We start from the raw sequence: 26109 nt of genomic DNA, 5'->3' as shown, positions 1-26109 counted from the left end.
TGGGGTGATGTCACATCCCAATGTTTACTAGGCAGACTTTGTTTACAGGGTGGTTTTGCCAGTGCCTTCCCCAGTCATCTTCCCTTTACCCCCAGCAAGCTGGGTACTCATTTTACCGACCTCGGAAGTATGGAAGGCTGAGTCAACCCTGAGCCGCCCACCTGAAACCAACTTACGTCGAGATCGAACTCAAGTCGTGAGCAGAGCTTGGACTGCAGTACTGCAGCTTACCACTCTGCGCCATGGGGCTTTCTTCACACAACATATACTTAAATTGTGGAACTCCCTGCCCCAGGATGTGGTGATAGCAGCCAACTTGGAAGGCTTTAAGAGGGGAGTGGACATGGAGAGGGCTATCCATGGCTTCTAGTCAAAATGGATACTAGTCATGATGCATCCCTATTATCTTGTGTCAGAGGAGCAGGCCTATTATATTAGGTGCTGTGGAACACAGGCAGAATGCTGCTGCTGTAGTCATCTTGTTTGGGGGCTTCCTAGAGGCACCTGGTTGGCCACTGTGTGAGTAGACTGTTGGACTTCATGGGCCTTGGTCTGATCCAGCAGGGCTTTTCTATTGTTCTTGTTGGCTCCTACTAAGCTCACAGCGGAGCGAGATTTGACCGTGGAACTCCCATTGCTGTGCTGCACAGCCCAGAATTCATGAACCCCATCAGGCGGCCACGGAGAACCCCACACGAGCACATTCTTGGGGAATAAGAGAATGAAATCAGTAGGAGACACACTCAGACCGGACGCGTGGTACATGGTAATTTATTGAAACAGGCGTTTCCAACTTCGCAGGGGAAAGGGAGGCGGTTCTCCCCTTGCGGGTTCAGGGGTTTCACCCCCCCCTCTTCTGTAAAAGATTCTTTAATTCCCATAACTTATAAACATGATTTACACTCAGTCTCTGGCTGCACAGGGACAGGAGGGGAGGAGGGCATGCAACTGATCTTCACCCCCAAAAATCTCTGCAAGGGTGGGGGGCAGGCTAGCATCTCTGTCTGGTCCCATGGAGCTTCTGAGTTAAGCTTCACGGGGAGGGGGCAGGGACAGAGGGGATCCAAGCCAATTATAGATCCTGTAAAACCTAATGCAGGGAGAAGGGAGTGTGCAGTAGCCACTATGGCTGCCGGTTGAGAGGGATTGCTTCGTTTGTACACACCCCAAAAATGACGCTGGGGCTGTGAACAGCAGGGGAGAGGAGCAGCTCAGGGGGTTGAGGCCCTACCTCCCCCCCCCCCACAGTACATAGCAGGAATAGGAATATGGGTAGCAGTAGTAAAGGGCGTGCAAAGTAGGAACGACTCAGACATTTTCACAAAACCGTCAAAAGTAGCATATGTCCCTTCTGGTTGTCCAAGGGTGGGAAGGGACGTATTGATGCTTGAATACACACCATCTGACACAGTCCATGTGATAAAGGTGAAAGAACCCCCCTTCCCTTCCCAGCTGCAGCCACCAAACCCCTCCCATGCTTAGCCCCTCCCTCCCTCCAGGCAGAACTTCCCTGCTGCCTCTATGGCCATAGATTATCTCTAGGAGGGAAGAAAATGCCCTTCCCCCATTGCCAAAGCAATACCACCCCCTAGTGCCACCAGAAGGTAGTACAGATGCAGATGTTGAACCGTACCATGGGCAAAGAAGTCTGACAGGAGACGGGACAAGGGACACAGGGGAGACGGCCCTCGCCACCCCCCTACTCAGATCCCTGCCTCCTCTGAGTTCCCTGAGAACCAGCTAGCTGCTCCTGGTGGGAGGGAAGACGGAAGGGTACTACTCCTGCAGCACCCAGCCGATCCGTCCTGACCCTGAACCCTCCCACTGCCCCACACGCCCACACCCCTAGGGAGGCTGCTGCCGGCCAAACAAGGATGCGGGTGGAAAGTGAGGTGTGCTGAACTGGCAGGGGGAGAGAGAGAGGGTGAAGGGAGGCAGGTGGACAGGCTTAGCCAATGGTCAGGCCAAAACCACACTGGAATTTGTTTTTTCGGTGGTTGAGGAAGGCGCCCATGGCCAGCGTGAGGGGGAGGGGGAGGAGCTTCTTCTCTAGCGCTGCCCCCACAATCCAGTTGCTGTCGACGGAGCCTAAGATGGGGAAAGAGGGGAAAAAATGGACAGTCAGGAAATGGAGGAAGGAGCAGGCGCTTATGGATCTAGAACAACAGGGGCGGTGGTAGATGGATCATATAGGTGGCCCAGAAGTGTATTTATTATTTTATTTACTCAATTTGAATCCTGACTATCTCCCCGTACAAGGGCCACCAAAACAGCTAACACTTTAAAACATACATGATAAAATTACATTTAAAACCATTCAAATCAGCCTCCCTCCCCAACATACATTATTAAAACAATTTAAAAACAATTAAAATACGTACAAAACACACAATCAGTAATTAAAACATAGGTTACATAGGTTAAGAAGGAGGGATCATTGAGGGAATGCTAAACGAAACAAAAAAAGTATTGACTCTCAGGCAGAAGATAGCAACAGAAGGGGACAGACGAATCCCCTTTGTCTGTTTTGGTGCTACAACCGAGAAGGCCCTCTGCCACCTGCCTGATCTTAAAAGGCGGGGGCACCCGAAGCAGGGCCTCCAAACATGACCATAGTAGTCAGTCAGGTTCATAAGGGATTAGGCGGTCCTTTAGGTATGTCAGTCCCAAACCATATAGGGCTTTGAAAGTCAAGACTAGCACCTTGAATTAATGTCGCCAAGATTTACTAAAAAAGAGGAAAAGAACTGAACCCCCAATCTTTCACATCCCCACCCCCTGCCATTTGTACCCTTTGCCGAAAAACAGGGGGGAGACTTTACCTCTGAAGAGTAGGTTGGCTTTTGCCAGATCTAGCTGGTAGCCGAACGTTACGCTCGTGTCCTGCATGCGAGTGCTGGCTTCGAATTCTACTCCCACCTGCAGCTGGAAGAACCATAGGACAGGAGAAGGGTCAAGGGAAGGTCCAAGCAGTGTGCCCCACAGCAATCCCTCCTCATGTGTTTGTTTGGACTTTCACTCTCTGCACCCCTGCCAGCCCCAGGATTAACAGCAACCCTGGATGCTGTCAGAGCTTTCCTAACGAAGACACGGCATAGTTTCTAAAACACACTCTGGCTTGGGCAAACTTCCAAGAGAAGGTCATCCCATCAGCTTCAACAGTGCGCAAGTTTCAATCAAAACCCAGGAATGTGAATGATTACAACAACCCTTGTTTCACAATGACAAAAAAAGGAGTGACCAGCCACCAAGGAAAAGACAAGAGCTGAAATACTGGGTAATTGCTGAGCCAAACCAGCACAGTTGATCAACTACCGTATATACTCGCGCATAAGCCGAGTTTTTCAGCCCAAAAAAAGGGCTTGGAAAACCCAACGGCTTATATGCGGGTCGGTAGGTGGAGGGAGGGGGAGAACTTACCACTGCCGCTGCCAGCTGGCAGGCGCAGATCTGTTCCCCCACCCACCCCGGGCGCCTTCAGGGGGCTTCCGGGCGCCTTCAGGGGGCTTCCCTGAAGGCGCGTGGGGTGGGCGGGCTCTTTAAACAGATCTGCGCCCCCCCCCGCACCTTCAGGCGGCCCCGTGGGCCGCTCCTAGCCCACGGGGAAGGCGCGCGGGCAGGCGGCGGTGGCCCGGTAAGGTAAGCCTGGGGGGGGGGGGGGCTCCTTTCCCACTTTCGGCTTATACGCGGGTGCCTAATTTTTCCCCATTTTTGGGGTGAAATTAGGCACCTCGGCTTATACTCGGGTCGGCTTATACCCGAGTATATACAGTAAATGGAATTCACCATTACCATATTTATTGAAAGGCTCCAATGGATGGACCAGGTAATCCCAATTTTGTCAGATCTTGGAAGATAAGCAGGATTGGCCCTGGTCAGTATTTGGATGGGTGAGCACCAAGGAAGTCCAGGGTCGCCACGCAGAGGCAGGCAACGGCAAACCACCTCTGTTAGTCTCTTGCCTTGAAAGCCCTATGGAGTCACCAGAAGTCACCTGAAACTTGACAGGACTTTCCATCACCACCCTTGGACTCCACAGAACTTAACAAATGGCGGCTAAGGACTTTTATACACTATAACTTGGGTCTAAAAGAACTATTGTACCATCATCAACAAGAAGTCCTAAAACTAGTGACTGGTAAAAAGGGAGGGAGGGAGGAACATTCCTGACTAGCTAAAGGTGTGGGGAAAATTCCGAGAAACACTTTGGCCCTCTACAACCCAGCAAGCTCAGCACCAGATGAAACAATGTGAGGGACAGAGTGACACAGCTGAGGAGCCACGACACAGAAGACCCTGTTCCTCCTGCTCACTCCCCGCAACAGATGGGGGCAGACGAGACAGGGTACCATGAGTTGGATCCAGCAAACTTTTCCACTCAATCTCGCCTATTTGTCCTGCCCAGTCCAACACAGCTTTTGTACATGTAGCACTTAAGAGCCCCAGGTTTGCCCTTTTTTGGTGTTAGTGGTCAAAGATGTCTCCTCCACCAGCAGAAAATGTGGTTCGATCCAACCCCCTGCCTACATGGACGAAACGTACAAAATGATTCACAAAGTTACTTGGACAAATTATTAAGGACTGTGGTCTATACCAAAGCTTCTTAAACTGCGGGTCGTGACCCCAAATGGGGTCGCATAACTGAATGTGGGGGTTGTGAAAAATTTGGCAACAGTAAAAGGTTTCTTTATGATTTATTATCAGTAAATGTTTATACCTATTTTATATACCTATATACTCAGGGTCACAAAAAAACTTCTCGGGCGAAAAGGGGTCGCGAGTGGGAAAAGTTTAAGAAGCCTGGTCTACATACTACTGTGTACAGCTTGCTGTGAGTAGGATCCTACAATGTAATTTTGCATCATCTAATGTGTCATATGTTAATACTTATGCTTTGCTTCAGCTCTGTTTTTAGACTACAGCCCTAATCCTATTGCATTGTCTATTGAACGTTGATTGTCCTGAATCACTCTGCATCATCGGCCTTGAGTCTCAGTGAGAAAGGTGGGCTACAAATACTGCAAATAAAAATTAATTGATTAACTAAGTACCCAGGTCCTGCACTGCTTTGGGCTGTGAAAGGCAAAGAAACAACACTTCTGATTTGTGTGCCCGGGAGAGAACTGAGGGCTGGCACAGAGACAAAAACCAAGCAAGGTATGGGTCGGGCAGAACAAAGTGGGAACACTCTGCTACTCTGAAAGGGCACCCTGCCATTCGCTGGCTGAGCAAGATGTATCCCCCAGTGACTCCCTAGCTTGCCCTTCTCTCCAGAGTTCATGGGGCACATGTGCACTTCCAGCCCCCTGCCACACACCAGCTGCTTCAAGCTCCGCTTCTGCCCCACAAGCATCCACCCCCCTGCAAGAGGCCTCCTACCTGATCGCTGGCTTTATGGTAATATGTGGCATGTGCTCCCGCTTGGCCTATTGTCAGGGTCCCAATCCAGTTCGGTGCTGCAGAGAGGGGAGAGAAAAAAAGGACCCTCACTTGTTTGGAAGAGAAGCTGGGGAAGAGGTTGTCCTTAATTCACCTGGTCCTTTCGGACTGGACGGCAAGAGAGGAAGAAGCTCCACATTCAGAAGAGCTGTTTGTGCCTGCACATGTTCTCTGAAAACATCTCGTTGGCCACTTTGGGAAAATAAGATGCTGTATTGGAAAACCAGCCAGTCTGACCTGGCTGGAGTCTCTCGGCGCCCTTACAGGCATCTGATTCAAACCACCTGCTAGGTTAGGTTAAAGCAGGGAGGATTGCCAGGACAGAACAGTGGACCACTGGGAGAGTCAGTGTGGTTTCAGGGATACAGTAGTCATCTAGGACTCTGGGTGACCCAGGTTTCAATCCCCATTTAACAAAGGAAAAGCCCTGCTGGATCAGACCAAGGCCCACCAAGTCCAGACGTCCATTCACACAGTGGCCAACCAGGGGCCTCTAGGAAGCCCACAAACAAGTCGATGGCAGCACCATTATCCTGCCTGCGTTCCAAAGCACCTAGTATAATGAGAATAGGTATGCATCATGACTAGTATCCATTTTTACTAGTAGCCATGAATACCCCTCTCCTCCCTGAACATGTCCACTCCTCTCTGAAAGCCTTTCAAGTTGGCTGCCATCACCACATCCTGGGGCAGAATTATGTGTTGTGTGAAGAAATACTTCCTTTTATCTGTTTTGAATCTCTCACCCTCCACTTCTGTCATGGAAGCTCACTAGGTGACTCTGGGCCTGTCACACTCACCCTGGGCTACCTCACAGGGCTGTTGTAAGAAAACGGAGGGAGAACGATATCTTGAAAGCTGCTCTGAATCCCAACAGGGGAGAAAGACGGGATATAAATACATAAATGCATGCATTTTTAAAAACACACAGGATTTCAAAATAAAAGGCAGCCATACTAGGAATTGATTCCATCAGTCAACTAAGAGCACAGGGCCAGGGAAGGTACAGCAAGCTTGAACTGGTTGCTTCAGTTACCCACAAAGCAATCTTCCGTGTGCTTACTTGGGAGGATGCCTCTTATTAAACTCTTATTAAACGCTGTGGCTCAGTGGCAGTGTATCTGCTTTTCACACAGAAGGTCCCGGGTTCAATCCCCGGCATCTCCAGTCAAATGGACCAGGCAGTAGGTGAAGTGAAAGACCTCAGCCTGAGACCTTGGAGAGCCGCTGCCAGTCTGAGTAGACAATACTGACCCTGATGGACTGAGGGTCTGATTCAGTATAAGGCAGTTTCATGTGTGTTCATGTTTGGGGAGGAGGAGGAGGAGGAGAAGAGTTGGTTTTTATATGCCGACTTTCTCTACTACTTAAGAAAGACTCAAACCAGCTTACAATCACCTTCCCTTCCCCTCCCCACAACAGACACCCTGTGAGGTGGGTGGGGCTGAGAGAGTATGACTTGCCCAAGGTCACCCAGCTGGCTTCGTGTGGAGGAGTGGGGAAACAAATCCAGTTCACCAGATTAGCCTCCGCCGCTCATATGGAGGAGTGGGGAAACAAACCCAGTTCACCAGATCACAGTCCACCGCTCCAAACAGCTCTTAACCACTACATCATGCTGTGTAATGGTAGAGCCGTGGTAGAGCATCTGCTTCACATGCAGAAGGTCCCAGGTTTTATTTTATTTTTATCCCACCCTTTCCTGACCAAGGTCAGGCTCAGGGCGGCTCACGTTGACAATAACAACAATATATTTAATTTAAAATACACTCTAACAATATATAATATAATAGGTTAAAAACTTGTATAAAATCCACTTAAACAGAATAAGATTGAAGAAGTTTCAATCCCCGGCATTCCCAGTTAAAAGAACCAGGCAGTAGGTGATGGGAAAGACCTCTGCCTGAGACCCTGGAGAGCTGCTGCCAGTCTGAGTAGACAGCACTGACCTGGATGGGTCAAGGGTCTGATTCAGAATAAGGCAGCTTCATGTGTTCAAACTCAACAAGGTTTGCTTCTGAATAAGAGAGCCAGCGTGGTGTAGTGGTTAAGAGCTGTGGACTCTAATCTGGAGAACCGGGTTTGATTCCCAGCTCCTCCACATGAACGGCGGCTAATCTGGTGAACCGAGTTTGATTTCCCAGCCCTCCACATGAAGTCTGCTGGGTGACCTTGGGCTAGTCACAGTTCTCTCTGAACTCTCCCAGCTCTACCTACCTCACAAGGTGTCTGTTGTGGGGAGGGGAAGGAGAGTGATTGTAAGACAGTTTGAGACTCCTTAAAGGTAGAGAAAATCGGGGTCTAAAAACCAACCCTTCTTCTTCTAAACACACATAGGCTCAGCCTGTAAAGCCAGCTCTCGTGGAATGTTTAATTCAGCACAACTCTTTTTAAAAAGTCTTTAAAGCAATAGCCCAACCATTTCTGGTGGCTGCTTTTCAGACACACGACAGCAGCTACGCACATCCACATGCAAAGAATAAAGGGAAAGTGGGCCTAAATTCTGCAGGAGCACATCAGTACCTGTGTATTTCCCAGCCAGGGACATGACGGTTCCCTCCTCTCCTGGGCGGCGGTGGTATACCAGCTCCCCGCCCAGCGCCAGGCTCGGCGTGATGCTCTGCAGGTAATGCGCCACCATGATCCCTACAAAGCAGACAGAAAAGAGGAGTGAGCTCTGTGCAGGTGGGAAAATGCCCAACCTGGAACACAAAGGAACCCCCCTTCAGACAGACAAGGGACCCGGGTCAGAGGCCAGCCTGCGGGGAAGGCAGGCCCTTGCAGGGTAAATGTGTGGGAGAGAGAGATTGGCAAGAGTCTTCTTACCTGAGCCTACCAAAATATCGGGGTTCCCTAGCGTGACTGCGGCAGTAAAGTCCGCGCCCCGGTATTCACCATCCACTTGCCAGTTCACAAATTTTGACTGCTGCGTCTGGGATAAGTTGGTGGGGAGAAGAGGAGGGAAAGTTGCACTTATACTTTACACTTGCTTTAAGCATGCATGCAGCAGCCCCAGTAGCTCAGACTAGCCCGATCTCATTAGAGCTCAGAAACTAAACAGGATCACAAAATCACACAAGGTGGGAAGAGACCACAAGGGCCATCCAGTCCAAACCCGTCATGCAGGATCCCACAATTAAAGCACTCCCGACAGATGGCCATCTAGCCTCTGCTTAAAGACCTCCAAAGACGGGGACTCCACCCCCCACCCCATGAGGCAGCGCATTCCACCGTAGAACAGCCCTCACCGTCAGAAAGTTCTTCCTAATGTTTAGGTGGAACCGTTTTTCTCTTAGTTTAAATTCATTTCTCCATGTCCTAGTCTATGAAGCAACAGAGAAAAACAGAGTTTCACTTACCTGTAACTGTTGTTCATCTGGTGGATCTCCTATGCAGGCACACATTGGGACTGCGCAGGCCAGCCACGGATAAGATTTGTCAGCTTCTAGCAAAATCTAAGAGCGTGCTCCCCCTCCCCTTGGGGCATGCAATCGTCCCGCCCCTCGGTCACATGACCCAAGGGGGAGGGAGCACTCTTTCCTCCAGTTCTCCAACCTGCCACCACGGAACCAACCACTGGACTAGCGGAAAGGTCCCACAGCAGGGAAGGAGGGAGGGATGTGTGCCTGCATAGAAGATCCACCAGATGAACAACAGTTACAGGTAAGTGAAACTGTTTTTCATCTGCGTGGCTTCTATGCAGTCCCACATTGGGAGAGTAGCGAGCTCGCTTACCAGGACGGTGGGTGTGGGACAGTCACCGAAATAAAGACTGCAGTACGGCACGTCCCACGGCTGCCTCTCTTGCTGAGTCCACATCCACACTGTAGTGTTTCATAAACGTGGAGGGCGTGGACCAAGTGGCAGCTTTTCAGATGTCCCGGATATCTATCTTTGAAGAAAAGGCGATGGAAGCCGCATACGCTCTGGTAGAGTGCGCCTTAATCATAGGAGGGCATTCTTGGTGAGCAAGATCGTAGGCCAATTCGATGGTAGATGTGATCCACCTCGAGAGAGTCTGAGGGGAAGCACGACGACCTTGACAGTGTCCCCTGAAGCAAACAAAAAGGTTATTGTCCTTACGAAAGGTCTGAGACCTCTTAATGTAAAACAGGAGGGCACTTCGGACAGCAAGGGAGTGTAACGCCCATCTGAGGATGGGTGAGGGGAAAAAACCGGGAGGACGATGTCCTGGGTAAGGTGAAAGGCTGATACTACCTTGGGTAAAAATGATATCTTTGGCTTCAATACCATCCTATCCGAGTGGAATTTAGTATAAGGAGGGGAGTGTGAGAGTGCTGATAAGTCACTAACCCTCCTTGCTGAGGTAATTGCGACCAAAAAGGACACTTTAAACGATAGCAGAGCCACTTCACAGGTGGCCAGTGGCTCAAAGGGAGGTCTCATGAGTTGAGAAAGTACTAAGGAGAGACTCCACTGAGGAACGGGCGGAGTGACGGGAGGATACAAATTAGTGAGACCTCTCAAAAACTTTTTGGAAAGGGGATGAGAAAAGACTGAAAAGGAGTCGATATCTGGGTGAAAAGCCGAAATTGCGGCTAAATAAACTTTAATGGATGAATTAGATAAACCATCATCTTTGAGGGTTAGCAGATAATCAAACACAACAGACAGTGGGCAAGTAATTGGCGAAACATCTTTGACTTTAGCCCAATCAGAAAAATGTCTCCATTTTGCATCATAAGATCGTCTTGTGGAGGACTTTAAGGAGTGCAATAAGACCCTGTCAGACCACTGCCCTGGGGCTGCACCCTCCAGGCAGCGAGTTGTAGGTCTGGGGGGGAGTGGGAGGGATCCTTCGGGAGAAGGATGTAGTTCCCTTGCGCAAGTGACATGAGCACCGCGAACTACGACCTCCTGGGCCAAAACGGAGTGACAACGATGGCATCTGTCTTGTCATGGTTCAACTTGGCTAGGACCTTGTGAAGTAGAGGGAATGGAGGAAAGAGATAAAAGAGAGCCCCGTTCCAAACCGTCTGAAAGGCATCCCCCAGTGAGCCCGAGCTGGCTCCCGCCCTCCAATAAAACCTGCGACACACAGAATTGAGGTGTGTTGCAAAAAGGTCTACTTGCGGGTAGCCCCACTGTCGGAATATTTGGTGGAGACAGTCGTTGCTTGAGGTGAGCTCATGCGTTTGATTGGGAAGGCAACTCAGAACGTCGGCTAACGTGTTGCTCTCGCCTGCGATGTGAATCGCTACGAGAGTAGCGTGATGAGCTATGGCCCATTCCCAAATGTCGCTGGCCTCTTTGGAGAGTGAAACGGACCCTGTGCCGCCCTGCTTGTTTATATAATACTGGGCAGTGGAGCTGTCCGTAGTGATCTGAATGTGATGGTCGTCCAGGTGCCCTGCAAATGAAGACAGAGCGAGATGGATGGTAAGAAGTTCTAATAAGTTTATGTGCAACTGGGATTCTAAATGTGACCATGTACCCCGTGACGTAAGGCTATCACAATGAGCACCCCATCCAAAAACATCCGGCAAAGACTTGAGCTCGCCAGACGTGATCTTTTTCGCAGGTTCCCAATCGCTTCCGTGGAGACCCCAGGGCTTGGGGGGAGCGGGACAAATAGGAGAATTTCTCCATAAAGCCCCCCCAATAATTTTCGGGGGTCCGTCTGCCAGCAAAACGCCGTTTTACAGTGTCTGGTGATGAAGTCCCTGTCCACCATCCATAATGTCTCCGATAATGTTAAACTGAAAACGGCTGCTCACTTTATGTACAGTGACATGGTAGAGCCTACAGGAGAAATTAAAAGTTTAACGAGACTTCAAGAAAATTTTCAAAAGCTCAACTGGCTTTCGCCATGTGGATTAATTGTTCCGCGTATAAGCGAACATCTCCCGTAGGAGAAACTGGTTTAGAGTCCCCAACAATGTCCTCGGGTAAGGGAACTGAAGCACGGGATTCCTCATCCTCAGGAGAGAAGGAGGCGTCATACTCGGATGGATCAGTGTCCCTTGACATAGAAGGAGACCTGGATAGAGGCTTGCGAAGCGATGCTTGCCTTTGACAGACGGAATCTTTGGAATGATCATCAGGATGGCGAGACGGCGTGTGTCGCCGCCGCCGAGAGCCTTCAGAAGGCGAACGTGAACGGGAGCGACGGTGACGACGACGGTCGGCCAAAGAGCCCGAGTAGACGGAAGGAGTAGGATATCAGTGTCGAGAAACATCTCGCGCTGACGAGAGGGAGACCGGCTCCTAGAGGAGTAACAGCCCCTCTGAATGGCTGGACTGCATGAACAAAGTGAACGGTTATGTCCGGTGGTTGGCTGTTTGGATGATGACCGGCGAGGTTGAACATCTGGACCATGTGAACGAAGTGAACGGCTACGTCCAGTGATTGACTGTTTAGATGATGAACGGTGTTGTTGAATGGCTGGAGTATGTGAGCGGAGTGAACGGCAATGTCCGGAAGACTGTCTGGATGAAGACCGATGAGATTGGGAGCGACAAGAGGTTGATCGGCGCCGACGGTGGATGGATAAGCTCCGACGATAGGAACGGCTCCGACGGGACCAACGGCTCCGACGGGACCAATGGCTCCGACGAGAGGATGACTGGCGTCTGCAGGAAGCGGATCGACTCTGACGAGCGGATCGGCGCTGACAAGAGGATCAGCTCCGACGGGTAGGGCGAGGACGGCGCGAAGTAGACCGACGCCAACTGGATCTGGACGAAGCTGGACTTCGAGAGTGGCGTCAAGAAGTCGATTGACGTCGAGGCCGTTGGCCAGGTTCGAGATGGGACGAACCTTTCGGCGACTCTACTTGGGTCTTTTCGACCGACTGCTGGGAGTCCTGTTGAGCGCTCACAGGAGCGGGTGGTTGAGCGGCACCGACCTGGAGCTCTGAAGGTTCTGCCTGAGGCCCTTTATCATCAGGCCGTGGGGACTTTGAAAGCATCGGAGGCACATCCTTGTAGAGGTGAAGGAGGTGCTGTTTGAACTAAGCCGTCTTCCTGGGCCCTGCTCGGACACGGAACCGAGGGGGTATGTAAGCTCCTGACCCTTTGAACCAGAAATCACCACAGAGTCATATAGAGTCCAAGCAGATGGCTTTTACTGGTCAAAAAGGCAATACAGTGCATACAGGGGACTATGGCAGCTATGAGAGTCTCACTAGCTGAACGATAATATAAGGCAGTAAATGGCGGGAGATTATACAGCAGCAGCACACATAAACAGAGTACACTTTCCCAGGAGCAGCATTCCCAGGCCTTGGTATGTGTGGTCGACCTTGAGGCTAGACAGTACAGTACAGACACAGAAACAATACTGAAACCGAGATAGCAGCCTGACATCCTGCTCCCCTTAAGGCCCCCTCCCCGTCTGTAAGGGGGACGGTCTTTCCGGGTAGGCAGCATGAAAGGTATCGACGAGTTTGGGGGCGGAGACATCTCGTGCGCGAACCCATTCGTCGTAGGCAGGGGGGAAGTGTTTCCAACAGACTAAATACTGTAGGTTTCCATGGTGAACACGAGAGTCAAGGATTTTGGAGACCTCGAAGTGAACTTAGCATTGAGCTTAAGGCACGGACGGGTGGAACGTAGATTTTTGGTGGAAAGATAGACCAATTTACCCACTCGCAGCTCGCCCCCGGGGGAACGATGTTTATCAGCTTGTGCCTTGTATTTGCGCTTGGCTCGGTCGAGATTGCTAACGAGCCAAGGCCAGGTGGTACGGAGGGTGTGTGCCCAGGAAGCAACATCAGGATCTCCCTCCCCCTCCACATCATTTCTGGGAGTAACAGGACCGAAATCCTGTCCATACACCGCAAAGAACGGGCTAAAACCTGTAGATTGATGCACAGCATTATTGTAAGCATATTCAGCAAAAGGTAATAGTTCTACCCAGTTATCTTGGTGGTAGTTAACATAACAGCGTAAATAACATTCAAGTACAGCATTGACACGTTCAGTTTGCCCATCGGTTTGGGGATGGTATGCAGTAGACAACCCTTGTTCTACCCCCACCAACTTGAGAAATGCTTTCCAAAACTTGGAAACAAAGCCACTGCCGCGGTCACAGATTATTTTGCGCGGAAACGAATGTAATTTGAAGATATGTGATACGAAGAGGCGGGCCAGTTTCTGAGCAGAGGGGATCCCTGCGCATGGAACTAAATGGATTTGCTTGGAAAACAAATCAGTAACAACCCATAATACAGTTTTCCCCCCGCTGAGAGGGAGATCAGTCATAAAGTCCATAGCAATCACTTCCCAGGGTTTGCTGGGTGTTTCTAGGGGTTGCAGTAACCCCGGGGGTTTACCCTGTGATCGTTTCACTGTGGCGCAAACAGGACAGCTGCGAATAAAAGAGTCAACATCGGAACGCATTCCCCCCCACCAAAACTGTCTGCGCAACAGGTGGAGAGTTTTTAGAAATCCAAAGTGTCCAGCTGTTTTTGCTCCATGAGCTAAGTGTAAAACGTCTTTTCGGAGTGTTTTGGGTACATATAATTTTGAGTCCTTGTACCAAGAGCCCCCCTGTTCTATTACTCCAGGGGGTAGGGTGTGATTAGAGCGTTCTGAAAGGCAGTGGTCCCGAAGGGTATTTAAAAAGGATTCGGAGATGGGAACCTTGGCGGGTACCCCCCCCCCCCGCTACAGTGGTTTTAGGACTTGCGATGGGGGTAGTGCTTACGTGCGGTGGTGCAGAGATTGCAGGCGGCAGGGCAGCCGGTGGGGTTGGAGGGGTGGAATCGCCGGTTCGTTGTTGTTGCGGAGGCGGTTGGGTAGTCGATTGGGTTGGAGGAGTTGGAGAGCTGGGTCTGGGATGTTGTTGTTGAGATCGAGTTTGCACGGCTAGTACAGGCAGGGCTCCTCTTTGCGTAGGGGTGAACAGAGAGTCGGTTGGTCTCTCGAGTTTTACCGGGTATTGCGGCAAGCGGGAGAGGGCATCTGCGAGAACGTTTTGTTTTCCAGGAACATGTTTTAGGACGAAACGAAACTGAGCGAAGAATTCCGCCCAACGTTGTTGTTTCGCCGACAGTTTATGGGACCCTGTGAGGGCAGCTAGATTTTTGTGATCGGTCCAAACCTCGAAGGGGATTTTGGAACCCTCCAAGAATTGTCTCCATAGAGTCAGTGCATGGTGAATGGCAGCTGCCTCTTTCTCCCAAATGGGCCAGTTCAATTGTGCGTGCGCAAATTTTCTCGAAAAGTAAGCGCAAGGGTGAAGGAGACCATCCGGACCTTTCTGGAGGAGGGCTCCTCCCATAGCTACATCGGAGGCATCGACTTGCACAATAAACATTTGGTTTGGGTCTGGGTGCTGTAGTACGGGTTCGGATGTGAAGAGACGTTTGAGTGCTACAAACGCGGCTTGACATTGATCAGTCCACAGGATTTTTGCAGAGGGCAAGGTAGACACGCTTGCTTTTCCTTTGGTTTTTAGGAGATCAGTGATGGGTAGAGCCCCTTGGGCGAAGTTAGGGATGAACCCTCGATAAATGTTCGCAAACCCCAGAAACTGTTGTACTTGCTTGCGGTTGGTGGGGGGAGTCCAATCGAGAACGGCTTGGACTTTGACAGGGTCCATGCGAAGACCTTGGTGGGAGATAATGTATCCTAAAAATGTGAGCTGGTTTTGATGGAACTCGCATTTAGCCAGTTTTGCGAAGAGTTGGTGATTGCGCAGGCGCTGCAGAACTTCTCGGACCAGAATTACATGCTCTTCTATGGTTTCTGAATAAATAAGAATGTCGTCCAAATAAACCACTACCCCGCGATACAGTAAATCATGAAGGATTTCGTTGATAAGTTGCATGAAGACCCCCGGGGGCCCTTTTAATCCGAACGGCATTACGAGGAATTCATACATCCCAAAACAGCTAGAGAAGGCAGTGAGGTGTTCATCTCCTTCTCGGATGCGGACTCGGTAGTAAGCTTCCACCAAGTCTAACTTGGAGAATACCCGGCCCTCCTGTAATTGTCCCAAAATATCAGAAATTAATGGGATAGGATAGGCGTTGGTTTGGGTGACTGCATTGAGCTTTCTGAAGTCAATGCACAGACGAAGGTCGCCCTCCTTCTTTCGGACGAAAAACGCAGGGGCCGAGTTCGGGGCATTCGATGGACGAATGAACCCTCTGGCAAGGTTTTTGTCTAGGAAGTCTCGGAGGACAGTACGCTCGGAGGCGCTCATGGGGTAAATCTTGCTTTTGGTTAATGTGCAGTCCTTGACCACTTCAATTGCACAGTCCGAGACCCGGTGGGGGGGCAAGGCATCACATTCTTTAAGGTCGAAAACATCTGCAAAGTCCTGATAGACGTTAGGTAGGATTGGAGGTGCTGGGACCTCGGAGGTTAAAGCTGGGACGGGCGGATATAACAGCGCAAAGTTTTGCCGGTGTTGATCGCACATGGGACTAGCGAAGGAGATAGTGTTTGTTTCCCAGTTAATACTGGGACTGTGTCCTTTAATCCAGTTAATACCCAAGACCACTTCAAAACGGATAGGGGCTATAGTGAAGTCTATTTGTTCCCAGTGGGAGCCAATTCCCATTGCCACCCCTATGGTGCGGTGATCAACTGGACCCCCCTGGAAATGGCTCCCGTCCATTTGGGCAAATTGGACAGGGGCGGGTAAAGCCTCAGACTCGGCTCTGAGTGCAGCAAAAGTGGCTTCGCTTATGAGAGTGCGACAGCAACCGGAGTCGATGAGTGCTTTGACGGGTAGTTGGGGGCCACCGTTAAGGTGTTGTAAAACTGCATCCACGTAGACGGTGGAGTCCACTTCTTTGATTTTGGTAGGAGCATTTGGTTTAACAGGAGGATCTGGAGAGGTCTGTGGAGACGCTCCATTCACCACAGACCGGAGCCGTTTTTTGACAAGTCGAGGGGAGATTCCAGGTTTAAGGCTGGAGAATTCCATGGATTTTCCTCATCCGAAGAGGGAAAGTTGTCCCCCAATGGGGCACTTGTAATCCGAGACCCGGCGGGGTCGTTTGTAGCAGGCAGGGAGGCTGGGTCTCCAGCATGGAGTGCAGAGGGTGTGGGTCTTCCCGGAGCTGCGCTGCGGGTGGCCGCGGTGCCTCTGCGTGGTGGACGACCTCTGGCTCGGGTTATCGTGCTGGGACGAAATAATCCATGGCGGTGTGGGCAAACAGCTGCAAAGTGGCCCATTTCTCCGCAATTAAGACAGGCACCTCTCTGAAATCGGGCTTCACGTTCCTGGGGTGGACGTGGAGGATTTCGTGGGACGGGCGGTGGTGCCTTGGATTGGGGCTTTTGGGTGCCTTTTTCCTTGTGCTTTTGACGGACTAGAGAAATAAAGCGTCGGCGGCTTTCCACTTCCTCGGCCAATAGAATCCAGTCTTCAAGGGTATCGGGATCACCCCGCATATATGACCAGTTCAGAACGTCAGGGTGTAAGGCTTCCCTGAAATGGTGAATTAGGGTGGTTTCGGGCCAACCTACAATTTTACTTGCTAGCCGTTGAAATTCATCTGCAAATTCTCGAACTGTAGCAGAGCCTTGTTTTAGTTGTAAGAGTTCCGTTTTGGCTCTTTCCCCCAGGAAGGGGTCCTCAAACCTCCTTCTTAGAGCAGTCATGAAGTTGTTGAGGGAACGGATAGCACGAGAGCGGGTGTCGAACTGGAGGACCATCCAGTCAGCTGCTTTACCTGTCAGCAGGGAAGCTACATAACGCACCTGGCTATCCTCCGTGGGGAAAAGCTGTCCTTGTTCTCGCATATAACTGTCCACTTGATGCAAGAAACAAGGCAGAGTCTCGAGAGATCCGTCGTACGTAGTCTTCAATTTGAGTTGCTTCCAGGGGCCGGGCGCAGGCTGTCCCGGATGCACGGGTGGTCCGGGAGGAGGAACAACGGGAGCTCCGGGAGGCAGGGGCGGAGCAGGCACATTAGCGGGTGGCTGGGGTGGCTGGATGGGCACCCCCTGACCCGGTATTGGAACGGGCTGTGCCTGGGCTATCAGGGTTTGTTGTAATTGCCTGTTATCCTGAAGCATACGTTCCATTAGCTCTTGGAGTTGATCGACACGGTCGGAGAGCTCCCGGTTCTGGGCTCGTAAGAGGTGAACCTCCTCACTTGGGCCACCAGTAAGATGAGGTTTACTGGTCCGGAAGCTCGTGGCCCATTGAGAGCTGTCTCCATATAGATCCTCGTCTTCAGACTCTCCTGAGTCTCGACGTCGGTCAGCCAGATGGCGTGCGCGTTTGGTCGCGCGCGACGGGACAAACGCCGGGGAAAATGACAGACCTGATAGCCCTTGTACAGTGTCCTTGGGACGCGTATCCATTTTCGCCCGATCCCTAACCCTTGCTGTTGCCACCTTGGCTGCTTCAGCAGCTTCTCTCTCTCTTGCGACCTTAACCGCTTCGGCGGCTTCCTTATCCGCAAGAACTTTGGCGTTCTCAAGTCTTAGGGCAGCCTCCGCCGTAATGCGCGGTAAAAGTTCTGTTTCCAGGAGTGAGAGTATGGGGTCGGGTTCCCCGCCCAGCAAGGGTTGTATTCGAACCGCCAGTGCGGGTGCATCGGCTCCAAAAGTCGAGGTCAAAGCTTGAGCCAAGGTGGTTACCGGGGTGTCCTTTGTACATTCCACAAGGAGAAGAGCGGTGCTAATAGCGACCCGCTTGGCTTCAGCCTGACAGCTGGCCGCATCCGGTATGAGGGAAAAACCCTCTGGTGGGGCTCCTGCCATGGCAGAACTAGAGGAAAGAGTCTCTCGAGAAATAAGATTATCCAAAAGTCCAGTTAGTACTTGTAAATCCTCAGTTGCCAACTGGGCATCGTCCAGCAATTGATCCAAGTCTTGAAGATCTAAACGAGTATCAGTATCCTCCGTCGTTAACATCCAGAGAATCCCTTTTATAGATTGCCACTGTTCCTGTACCAGGTCCCTCAAGCGGCAAACCTCTAGGGTAGTCCTGAAGAGTTCAGCGACTATGTCCTGTACCAGGGTGGGATCCTTCCGAGAGGAATCCAGGGTAGTAGGTCACTCGGAGAGCCTCGCAGCTCCCATCCAAGTGGCAGGCGAACCCCCCTGGGCTCCAGCCTGACAAGTAGTACAATGAAGAAGGTGAGGGATAGCTGCCATAATGTAAGCTCCTGACCCTTCGAACCAGAAATCACCACAGAGTCATATAGAGTCCAAGCAGATGGCTTTTACTGGTCAAAAAGGCAATACAGTGCATACAGGGGACTATGGCAGCTATGAGAGTCTCACTAGCTGAACGATAATATAAGGCAGTAAATGGCGGGAGATTATACAGCAGCAGCACACATAAACAGAGTACACTTTCCCAGGAGCAGCATTCCCAGGCCTTGGTATGTGTGGTCGACCTTGAGGCTAGACAGTACAGTACAGACACAGAAACAATACTGAAACCGAGATAGCAGCCTGACAGGGTAGCCAGGGAATGCGGAGGCGAATCCTTGATGGTAATAGGCTGCTGTGGGCTGCTGTGCAGCTACTTCAGAGCCTTGTTGGTGAGTTTGGAGCAACTTTTACAAGTTGCGGGAATATGGCCTTTTCCCAAGGAAAGGAGGCATTCAAGGTGAGGATCAGTCTTCGCCATCTTGGTACCACAAGAGGTACATTTCTTGAAAAGTGGAGCTTTCTTGGACTCCATGGCTAGAGACAAGCTAACACGTTCTCTCTTCGTGGCGGCAGAAAGAGAACTGGAGGGAAGAGTGCTCCCTCCCCCTTGGGTCATGTGACCGAGGGGCGGGACGATTGCATGCCTCAAGGGGAGGGGGAGCACTCTCTTAAATTTTGCTAGAAGCTGACAAATCCGTGCCTGGCCTGTGCCTGCGCAGTCCCAATGTGTGCCTGCATAGAAGCCACGCAGATGAACAAGCTAGTTCCCTCATTAACATGGCATCCCTTCAAATATTTAAAAATGGCTATCACGTCACCCCTTAACCTTCTCTTCTCCAGACTAAACAAACCCAGCTCCTTAAGTCTCTCCTCATAGGGCATCGATTCTAGACCTTTGACCATTCTGGTCACCCTCCTCTGGACACGCTTCAACTTGTCGACATGCTTCTTAAATTGTGGAGCCCAAAACTGGACACAGTATTGCAAGTGAGGTCTGACCAATGCAGAATACAGTGGTAGTATTACTTCCCTTGATCTAGACACAATACTCCAATTGATGCAGCCCAGAATTGCATTGGCCTTCTTAGCTGCCATATCACACTGTTGACTCATGTTCAGTTTGTGAATACTTGGATGGGAGACCACCAAGGAATACTGCGCAGAGGAAGCAACAGCAAACCATCTCTGCTCATCTCTTGCCTTGAAAACGCAAGGAGGAATAAAAAGAGTTGGTTTTTATACCCCGATTTTCTCAAACTGGCTTACAATCTCCTTCCCTTCCTCTCCCCACAACAGACACCTTGTGAGGTAGGTGGGGCTGAGAGAGTTTAGAGAGAACTGTGACTAACCCAAGGTCCCTCAGCAGGCTTCATGTGGAGGAGGGGGGAAATCAAACCCGGTTCACCAGATTAGAGTCCACCACTCTTAACTATGCCTGGCTCTCATGGAGGTGGAACTTTATGGGGTTGCTATAAGTCAGATGTGACGAGACAGTTTTTAAACATGCTCCATTCAATACGGATTCACGGCATATTTGGAGAAAACTGCCAAAATTTTAAGAGCTTGGGGCACAATTATCTGCGTCCCTAGATAAAGAACATACAATCTGCTTTCTCTGAACCTGCTGTTGATTCAGCTCTGAAACTTGGGTGAGTTTTTAAAAAGCAGCTATGGAATTTATGAATGGCCACAAAAATACAGACTGCTGAGGAGTAGCACAAGTCTATTGCTTGGCCACTGAAAGAGGTTTGGAAATTGGATGAATTGTCACAGCTAAGGGAATGCAGTCGAACACAGAACTGGGAACAACAGAGATTTTTTGAGACCAAAAAATGCTGTTATGCTCCGGGGGGAAAGGAGCCAGAATGCTGTTTGGTACCTGAAAGGCCACCTTGGAGCGAACTTTGTTTGTGATCTGGTGGATGATCTGTGCATTCAGGCTGCCACTGTTATCCATGTCGCCCACGAGCACTGGGAAGGCCTGGAAGAGAGGAAGAGGGATTAAAGGGGGGGAACACGGCCAAGATGAGCCAAGAGCTAGCCTGGTGCCGAAATAGGTGCCGAAACAGGTGCCGAAATAGCATCTCCTGCATCCAGACATACCTCTGTGGGGCTCAGCTGTTTTGTCCCAACATAGGTCACCCCGAAGTGGTAATTGGAGTCACCGACTGTACTGAGCGCTACCGTGTGATTGACCTGCAGAAGGTAAAGAGGATGAGAACACAGCAGGGATCACAAGCCAGTGGCTAAGATGCGGCTTGTCAATAACCGTCTGCCTGGTTGCCTAGGGCGAGGAAGTCTCGCCCCAGGCAACCAGATAGTGATGTCTTTTAATATGACAAGGGCTTTTCTCCGTTCAGGTCAATGTGTAACAAATAACAGGCACAGATTGTTCTGGACAGGGAGGCTCGTGCCCTTTGCCAAACTTGTTCACAAGAATGACTAAGGCAGAAATCCTGTGCATATTAACCAGGGAGTTAGCTCTGCTGAACCAAATGAGACTTATTTTGAAGTGAAAACACACACTGTAAGATACTCACATCTCGGGCTTCTAAAGCTCTCCATCCCACAAATGAGAAAGGGAAAGGTTGGCTATTTTTGTATAATAGCATTCACCTTGTTCTGCTTGTATAAACTGCACATAACCAATTATGAATAGAGAAAATATATGATAAAAACAAAAGGCTGAAACACACCCAAGGATCCAACTTTGTATTCAAAGGCAGAATCCGCCCAACCATACACCACAGAGGAAGGCAGTCATTTGACGGTCACTAGCCAATCAACCCTTGGAGGAGATTCAGGTTGTTTATGCATGGGAATTTTACCTGGGAATTTTCCATGCTCATTCAACCCACACTTTTCTCTTGGGAATTCCAAAATTCCTAATGCTGCTACTGTGCACCAGCAAAAATCACTAAGCTCAAATCTTGAAGCGTCTCCCCGCCCCTTGAAATGCTGCTGTGAAACATCCAGTCATCTCCCCCACAGAAACCCAAGTGCCATGTTAAAAAGCATTTTTTTTAAAGGAGCTCTCTAAAAGGACCGGGGGTGAGGGGGGAAAGAAACCCAAGCCTCATTTTTAAAATCCTTTCTTCTGCTCAGAAAGAACTCCAAGAAAGCAGGAAGCATTTGAGTCCCCGCCCTTTGACATGCTACTTTGTAATTGGCTATGGTGCTTACTGGGAGAAAACCGTCACACACACACACCCCGCAAACGTCTGTGTCTCATGCTTTGGCTTATGCACAGAGACTTCACCCGGGCTGATCTCAGGAGAGATTGAAGAATCGGGTTAAAACAGCAACTGGAAGACCCAGGATTTGCCAGGGCTGGCCACGAGGTCATCTCTAATAAACAGAAAACTCATGCACAACTCCAAGGAACAACTGAGTCAGACCAGGGGCAAACGTGAGTTAAAGTATCCATGAATAACCGACCTCATTCTCCACACCTATGACCATCTCATGTGTTAAATCATCCCAAGTTCTCAAGGAGAAACTGTTCCATGATTCCCCAGGGCAGGCCTGCCCCATCCAAAATTCTGCCCAGCTGTCAAGATCTGTGAGACCTCAGAGGAGGAGCAAATCTCCAGCAAACCATCTGGGATGAACACCCAGCAGGGCTTGGTTCCAGAACACGTTTTTCAAGGATTCTTTGCCCATGAAAGAGCAAGGACAAGAATGCCTCTGAGCATATGCAAAGTGCCTCTCTCACTCCTGAGTAAGCACATTTAGGATAAAGGGGAGAAAAGCTTCCATGTAAGAGAGTACAACTTCCAGGCAGGAGGGATCCCCAGCCCCTTCTTTAAGATAAGCATCTTTCGGTCCTTTAAGAGATTGTGTGTACTGAGCTGGATGGCTCAGGCTGGCCCAGTCTCATCAGTTCTCAGAAGCTAAGCAGGGTCGACCCTGGTTAGTATTTGGATGGGAGATCACCAAGGAATTCCAGGATTGCTAAGCGGAGGCAGGCAAGGGATAGAATCATAGAGTTGGAAGGAACCACCAGGGTCATCTAGTCCACCCGCCTGAACAATCCAGGGAATTCACAACCATCTCCCCTCCACACCCCCAGTGACCCCTACTTCATGCCCAGATGGCCAGGGTGAGGGGGAAGGGAACCTCCAGGTCCTTGACTAATCTGGGCTGGAGGAAAAGTGCTTCCTGACCCCAAAGTGGTGATCAGCATTTCTCTGGGCATGCAAGAAAGGACCACGAGAGCCAAACACTGGTGCAACCCTTCCTGCCCTTCCTCTCATGATCTACTGATGGCGGAGTGGCCATGAGTTGACTGTGACTTGACTGTACTTTTCACCACCATCAAGAGACTTTGTCACAGGAAACTCCAGTAGACAACTCATTTTGTGCAGAACGCACAACAAATGTTATTGTGCTGGGCTCTGGGTGTCAGCCCTAACCCTCTTCCAGCTGTTGCTACCGTCTTTTGGTTGATTTGGATGTTGTGTTATTGTTTCCACAGGCATACTTCATTGCTTTGAGGCTGTGAATCGAAAAGCAATTACATACATTGAAGTCCCCAACCTTTTTAAGCCTGTGGGGCACCTTTGGAATTTTGACACAGCGTCGTGGGTGCAGACACACTGGTATCACCAAATGGCTGCTGCAGCTCATCTTCAGCCTCTTAGTGAAGATCCTTGGGCAGTGGTGGCAATTGCTCTCCATCCCAAAGGAACATTTTTTTAAAATCTGAACAGCCAATTAAATCTCCGTTGGCCAATTAGAAGTCTTGCAGGGCAAAAGCCCCCCCTGACCCCACCCACTTTCTACATGCACTTGGCAGGAGCCAGGCAAGGTGCTGGGGAGAGCCATGGTGCCCACAGGCACCATTTGGGGACCCCAGTATACATTGTGCAATCAAACAACCAAAATACAAACAAACGAGGGCAGGATGTTGTTTTTACCTGGAAATGATTGCTGAGACCTTTGTTCACAGTCAACTTCACCCCCTCCATCTGGACAGGGAATAATTCTGGAATGGTGAGAAGCAAAGGGGGGAGGGGAGTGAAAACGATGCATGCTTTAAAGTTCTGGGAAGCCTCCTCTACTTCAGGGGAGACCTAATGGGGCCTTGTTTTCCCCAGAGGAAACAAGAGCAAAATCAGGAGACAGCAAGCTTGTGTGGCTGTAGGAAACCCAGGTTCAAGTCCTCACCGGGCCACAAGGCATATTTGAAGACCGTGGGCAGTCACTTTCCTTCCTTCTATCTACCGTATTTTTCCGTGTATAAGACAACCTTTTTCTAAAAATATTCTGAAAAAATTGGGGGTCATCTTATACACGGAAGGTTGCTCTCTTCCCCGCATGTCAGCTGATGGGCAGAGAACAGAGTGGGCCGGGAAGAGCCCGGTCACCCTGGCCAGCCGGCGACCAGCCTTTCCAGGGTTCCCGCTCTCTTCCGTACACCCCCATGTATAAGACGACCCCTAATTTCTTAATTTTTGGTTAAAAATATAGGGGTCGTCTTATACATGGGGCGTCTTATACACTGAAAAATATGGTAATCTACCTTCTAGGTGAGATTCATGCATAATGACAATAGATGATTTGTTGTTACAGGAACAAGCCTGGGGAATCCACAGGATCGTCAGCTCCCTCCTCAACAAGCATGCCAAAATAAGCGCTTGGCAAACCATATCTTATTCAAACCTCACAAAACTATGGTTTGCCGTATGAACCAGGATAATGACACAAAGAGGCCACCGCGCACAGTGTAATTGTGGAGGTAAAATAAGAGAATCCTGTGGATGTGACTCAATACAAGGAAGAAGCACAACATTGACTACTTAAACATACAACTGGGAAAATCTAGCAGGGAACCATTTTAACTGCAGCAATGAAGCCTGATTGATTCCAAGGAAAAGGAAGGAAATACAGGGAGTCCAGAGTTTTCAGTCACTGGAGAAAGAAAATCAAGTCTAACAAATGAAAAGACCTCAATTGTCTACTAGGGGACAGTTTAAGAAGGCAAAAAAAAAAAAAAAAAAACCTTAAAAGATGCTCCAAAAAAAATTCATTATAGCTAAACGTGTTTCAGTTCAAGAGGATCTTTTCAGGAACAAGACTTGCTACGAAAGCGGCTGGCTTTTACCAAACAGCTCTGTCAAAAAACCAACGTGCAAGCTTGTTTCAAGGCAACTCTTCCAGTTTTTGACTTTTTTTTTTGGTGACTTGACGGTGTGATCCTTTTCTCTGTCATTGAGTCTGCATTTTTGACCCATGTGCTTAGAAGGAAATGGAACAACTCTGAAACTCCACTTTTCCAGATTTGGGGCATGCCACCTTTGCCAACGGGCGCTTTTACCTTTGCATTTGCGATGACACTCCTCAAACGTGCCCGGGTTGGGAAGCTGCTCACATTTCTCTTCTGCAGCACGATCTTGCGATGGGGGAACCAGCCCACTGACGGGGGGCATGGCGAAGCCGGGTGGCACTGACACCAAGCCGGAGCCTGGCCCCGGCACTGCAGGAGGGGGCGCTGGGGAGCTGGCAGCCAGGACATTACCCATAGCGAGGAACTAGGAAAGGAAGCGAGAAAAGACACACTTTCATCACAGGGCTGGCCTGCCCAGGGGCACCTCGTCTCCATGGGAAAGGACAGTATGAAGGGGTCGACTATATGAGATTCCACATTACTGTCTCACAAAGTTACTTGGATAAATTATATGGGGCTGTGGTCTATATTACTGTCCATAGTTTGCTGAAACTAGGATTCTATGATGTAATTTTTGCATCATTTAAAATGTCGTAATATGTGTAATCTGCCTTGAGTCCAAGTAAGAAAGATGGACTATAAATAACATAAATAAATATTTTCTTTTTTACAAACATGGTTTTAAACTCAGTCTAAGATGATCTCAAGCAGCCGTGTCGGGAAGAATATCACCAGCTGCAAGCTCATGTACATAAGAACATCAGAAAGCCATGCTGCTAGAGAAATTACAGAATTTGAACTTATGATTGAAAAATATAGTGATCATGTGCCAGGAAGGATTTCTAAACTTTTACTTAAATATGACACTGAGTTAGAGCAAATTAAACCCTATATGATAAAATGGATGCAGAACTTTGGGAAGATCCCTATGCAGCAAGGGGAGATGCTACGGACAAAGGCGATTAAGTTTACTGCATGTCAAGCTCTTGGATAAAACTGGCATAAAACGTTTTCCATTGGTATATTACACCTAAAGACATTCAAAAGATAAATAAGGATAACAGCAGACATTGCTGGAAATGCAAAGAGACTGAAGGAACCTTCTTTCATATCTGGTGGTCATGCAAGATCATGAAGAAATACTGGATTCAAGTTCATAGAGAAACGCAAACAATGCCAAAAATAAAATTTGCTTTGGATCCTAAGTATATGCTACTTGGGATATCACCAGCAACATTGGAAAAGGTGTCTGAAGAATTGTATAGATATGCAGCGACAGCAGCCAGAATAGTATTAGCCATGAAATGGAAATTGGATGAAGATCCCAATACAGAAGAATGGAAAAATAAATTGGCAGAATATGCCGTGATGGCAAAACCAGCCAATGTAGTAAGCAAAAGGCCCAGAGA

General features: G+C 49.6%; 2 protein-coding genes across 2 annotated transcripts in view; both read right to left on the bottom strand.

Annotated features, from left to right (window-relative positions):
• Positions 1–26109, bottom strand: part of APOE (apolipoprotein E) — a 276148-nt gene that overhangs the window by 165245 nt on the left and 84794 nt on the right. The window lies entirely within an intron of this gene.
• On the bottom strand, positions 1924–25055 carry TOMM40 (translocase of outer mitochondrial membrane 40). The gene is made up of 9 exons (XM_056845957.1): positions 24851–25055; positions 23451–23518; positions 20635–20727; positions 20411–20512; positions 8266–8371; positions 7963–8085; positions 5380–5456; positions 2823–2925; positions 1924–2088 (listed from the first exon to the last, which is right to left on the bottom strand). The coding sequence occupies exons 1-9, from the start codon at positions 25053–25055 to the stop codon at positions 1949–1951; spliced, it is 1017 nt and encodes a 338-aa protein (XP_056701935.1). The 3' UTR covers positions 1924–1948.

This window comes from Euleptes europaea, chromosome 3 (genome assembly GCF_029931775.1).
Source record: "Euleptes europaea isolate rEulEur1 chromosome 3, rEulEur1.hap1, whole genome shotgun sequence".
Classification (NCBI taxonomy): Eukaryota; Metazoa; Chordata; class Lepidosauria; order Squamata; family Sphaerodactylidae; genus Euleptes; species Euleptes europaea.
The sequence above is the reverse complement of the archived record's forward strand: the minus strand, read 5'-3'. Positions and strand labels throughout refer to the sequence as shown.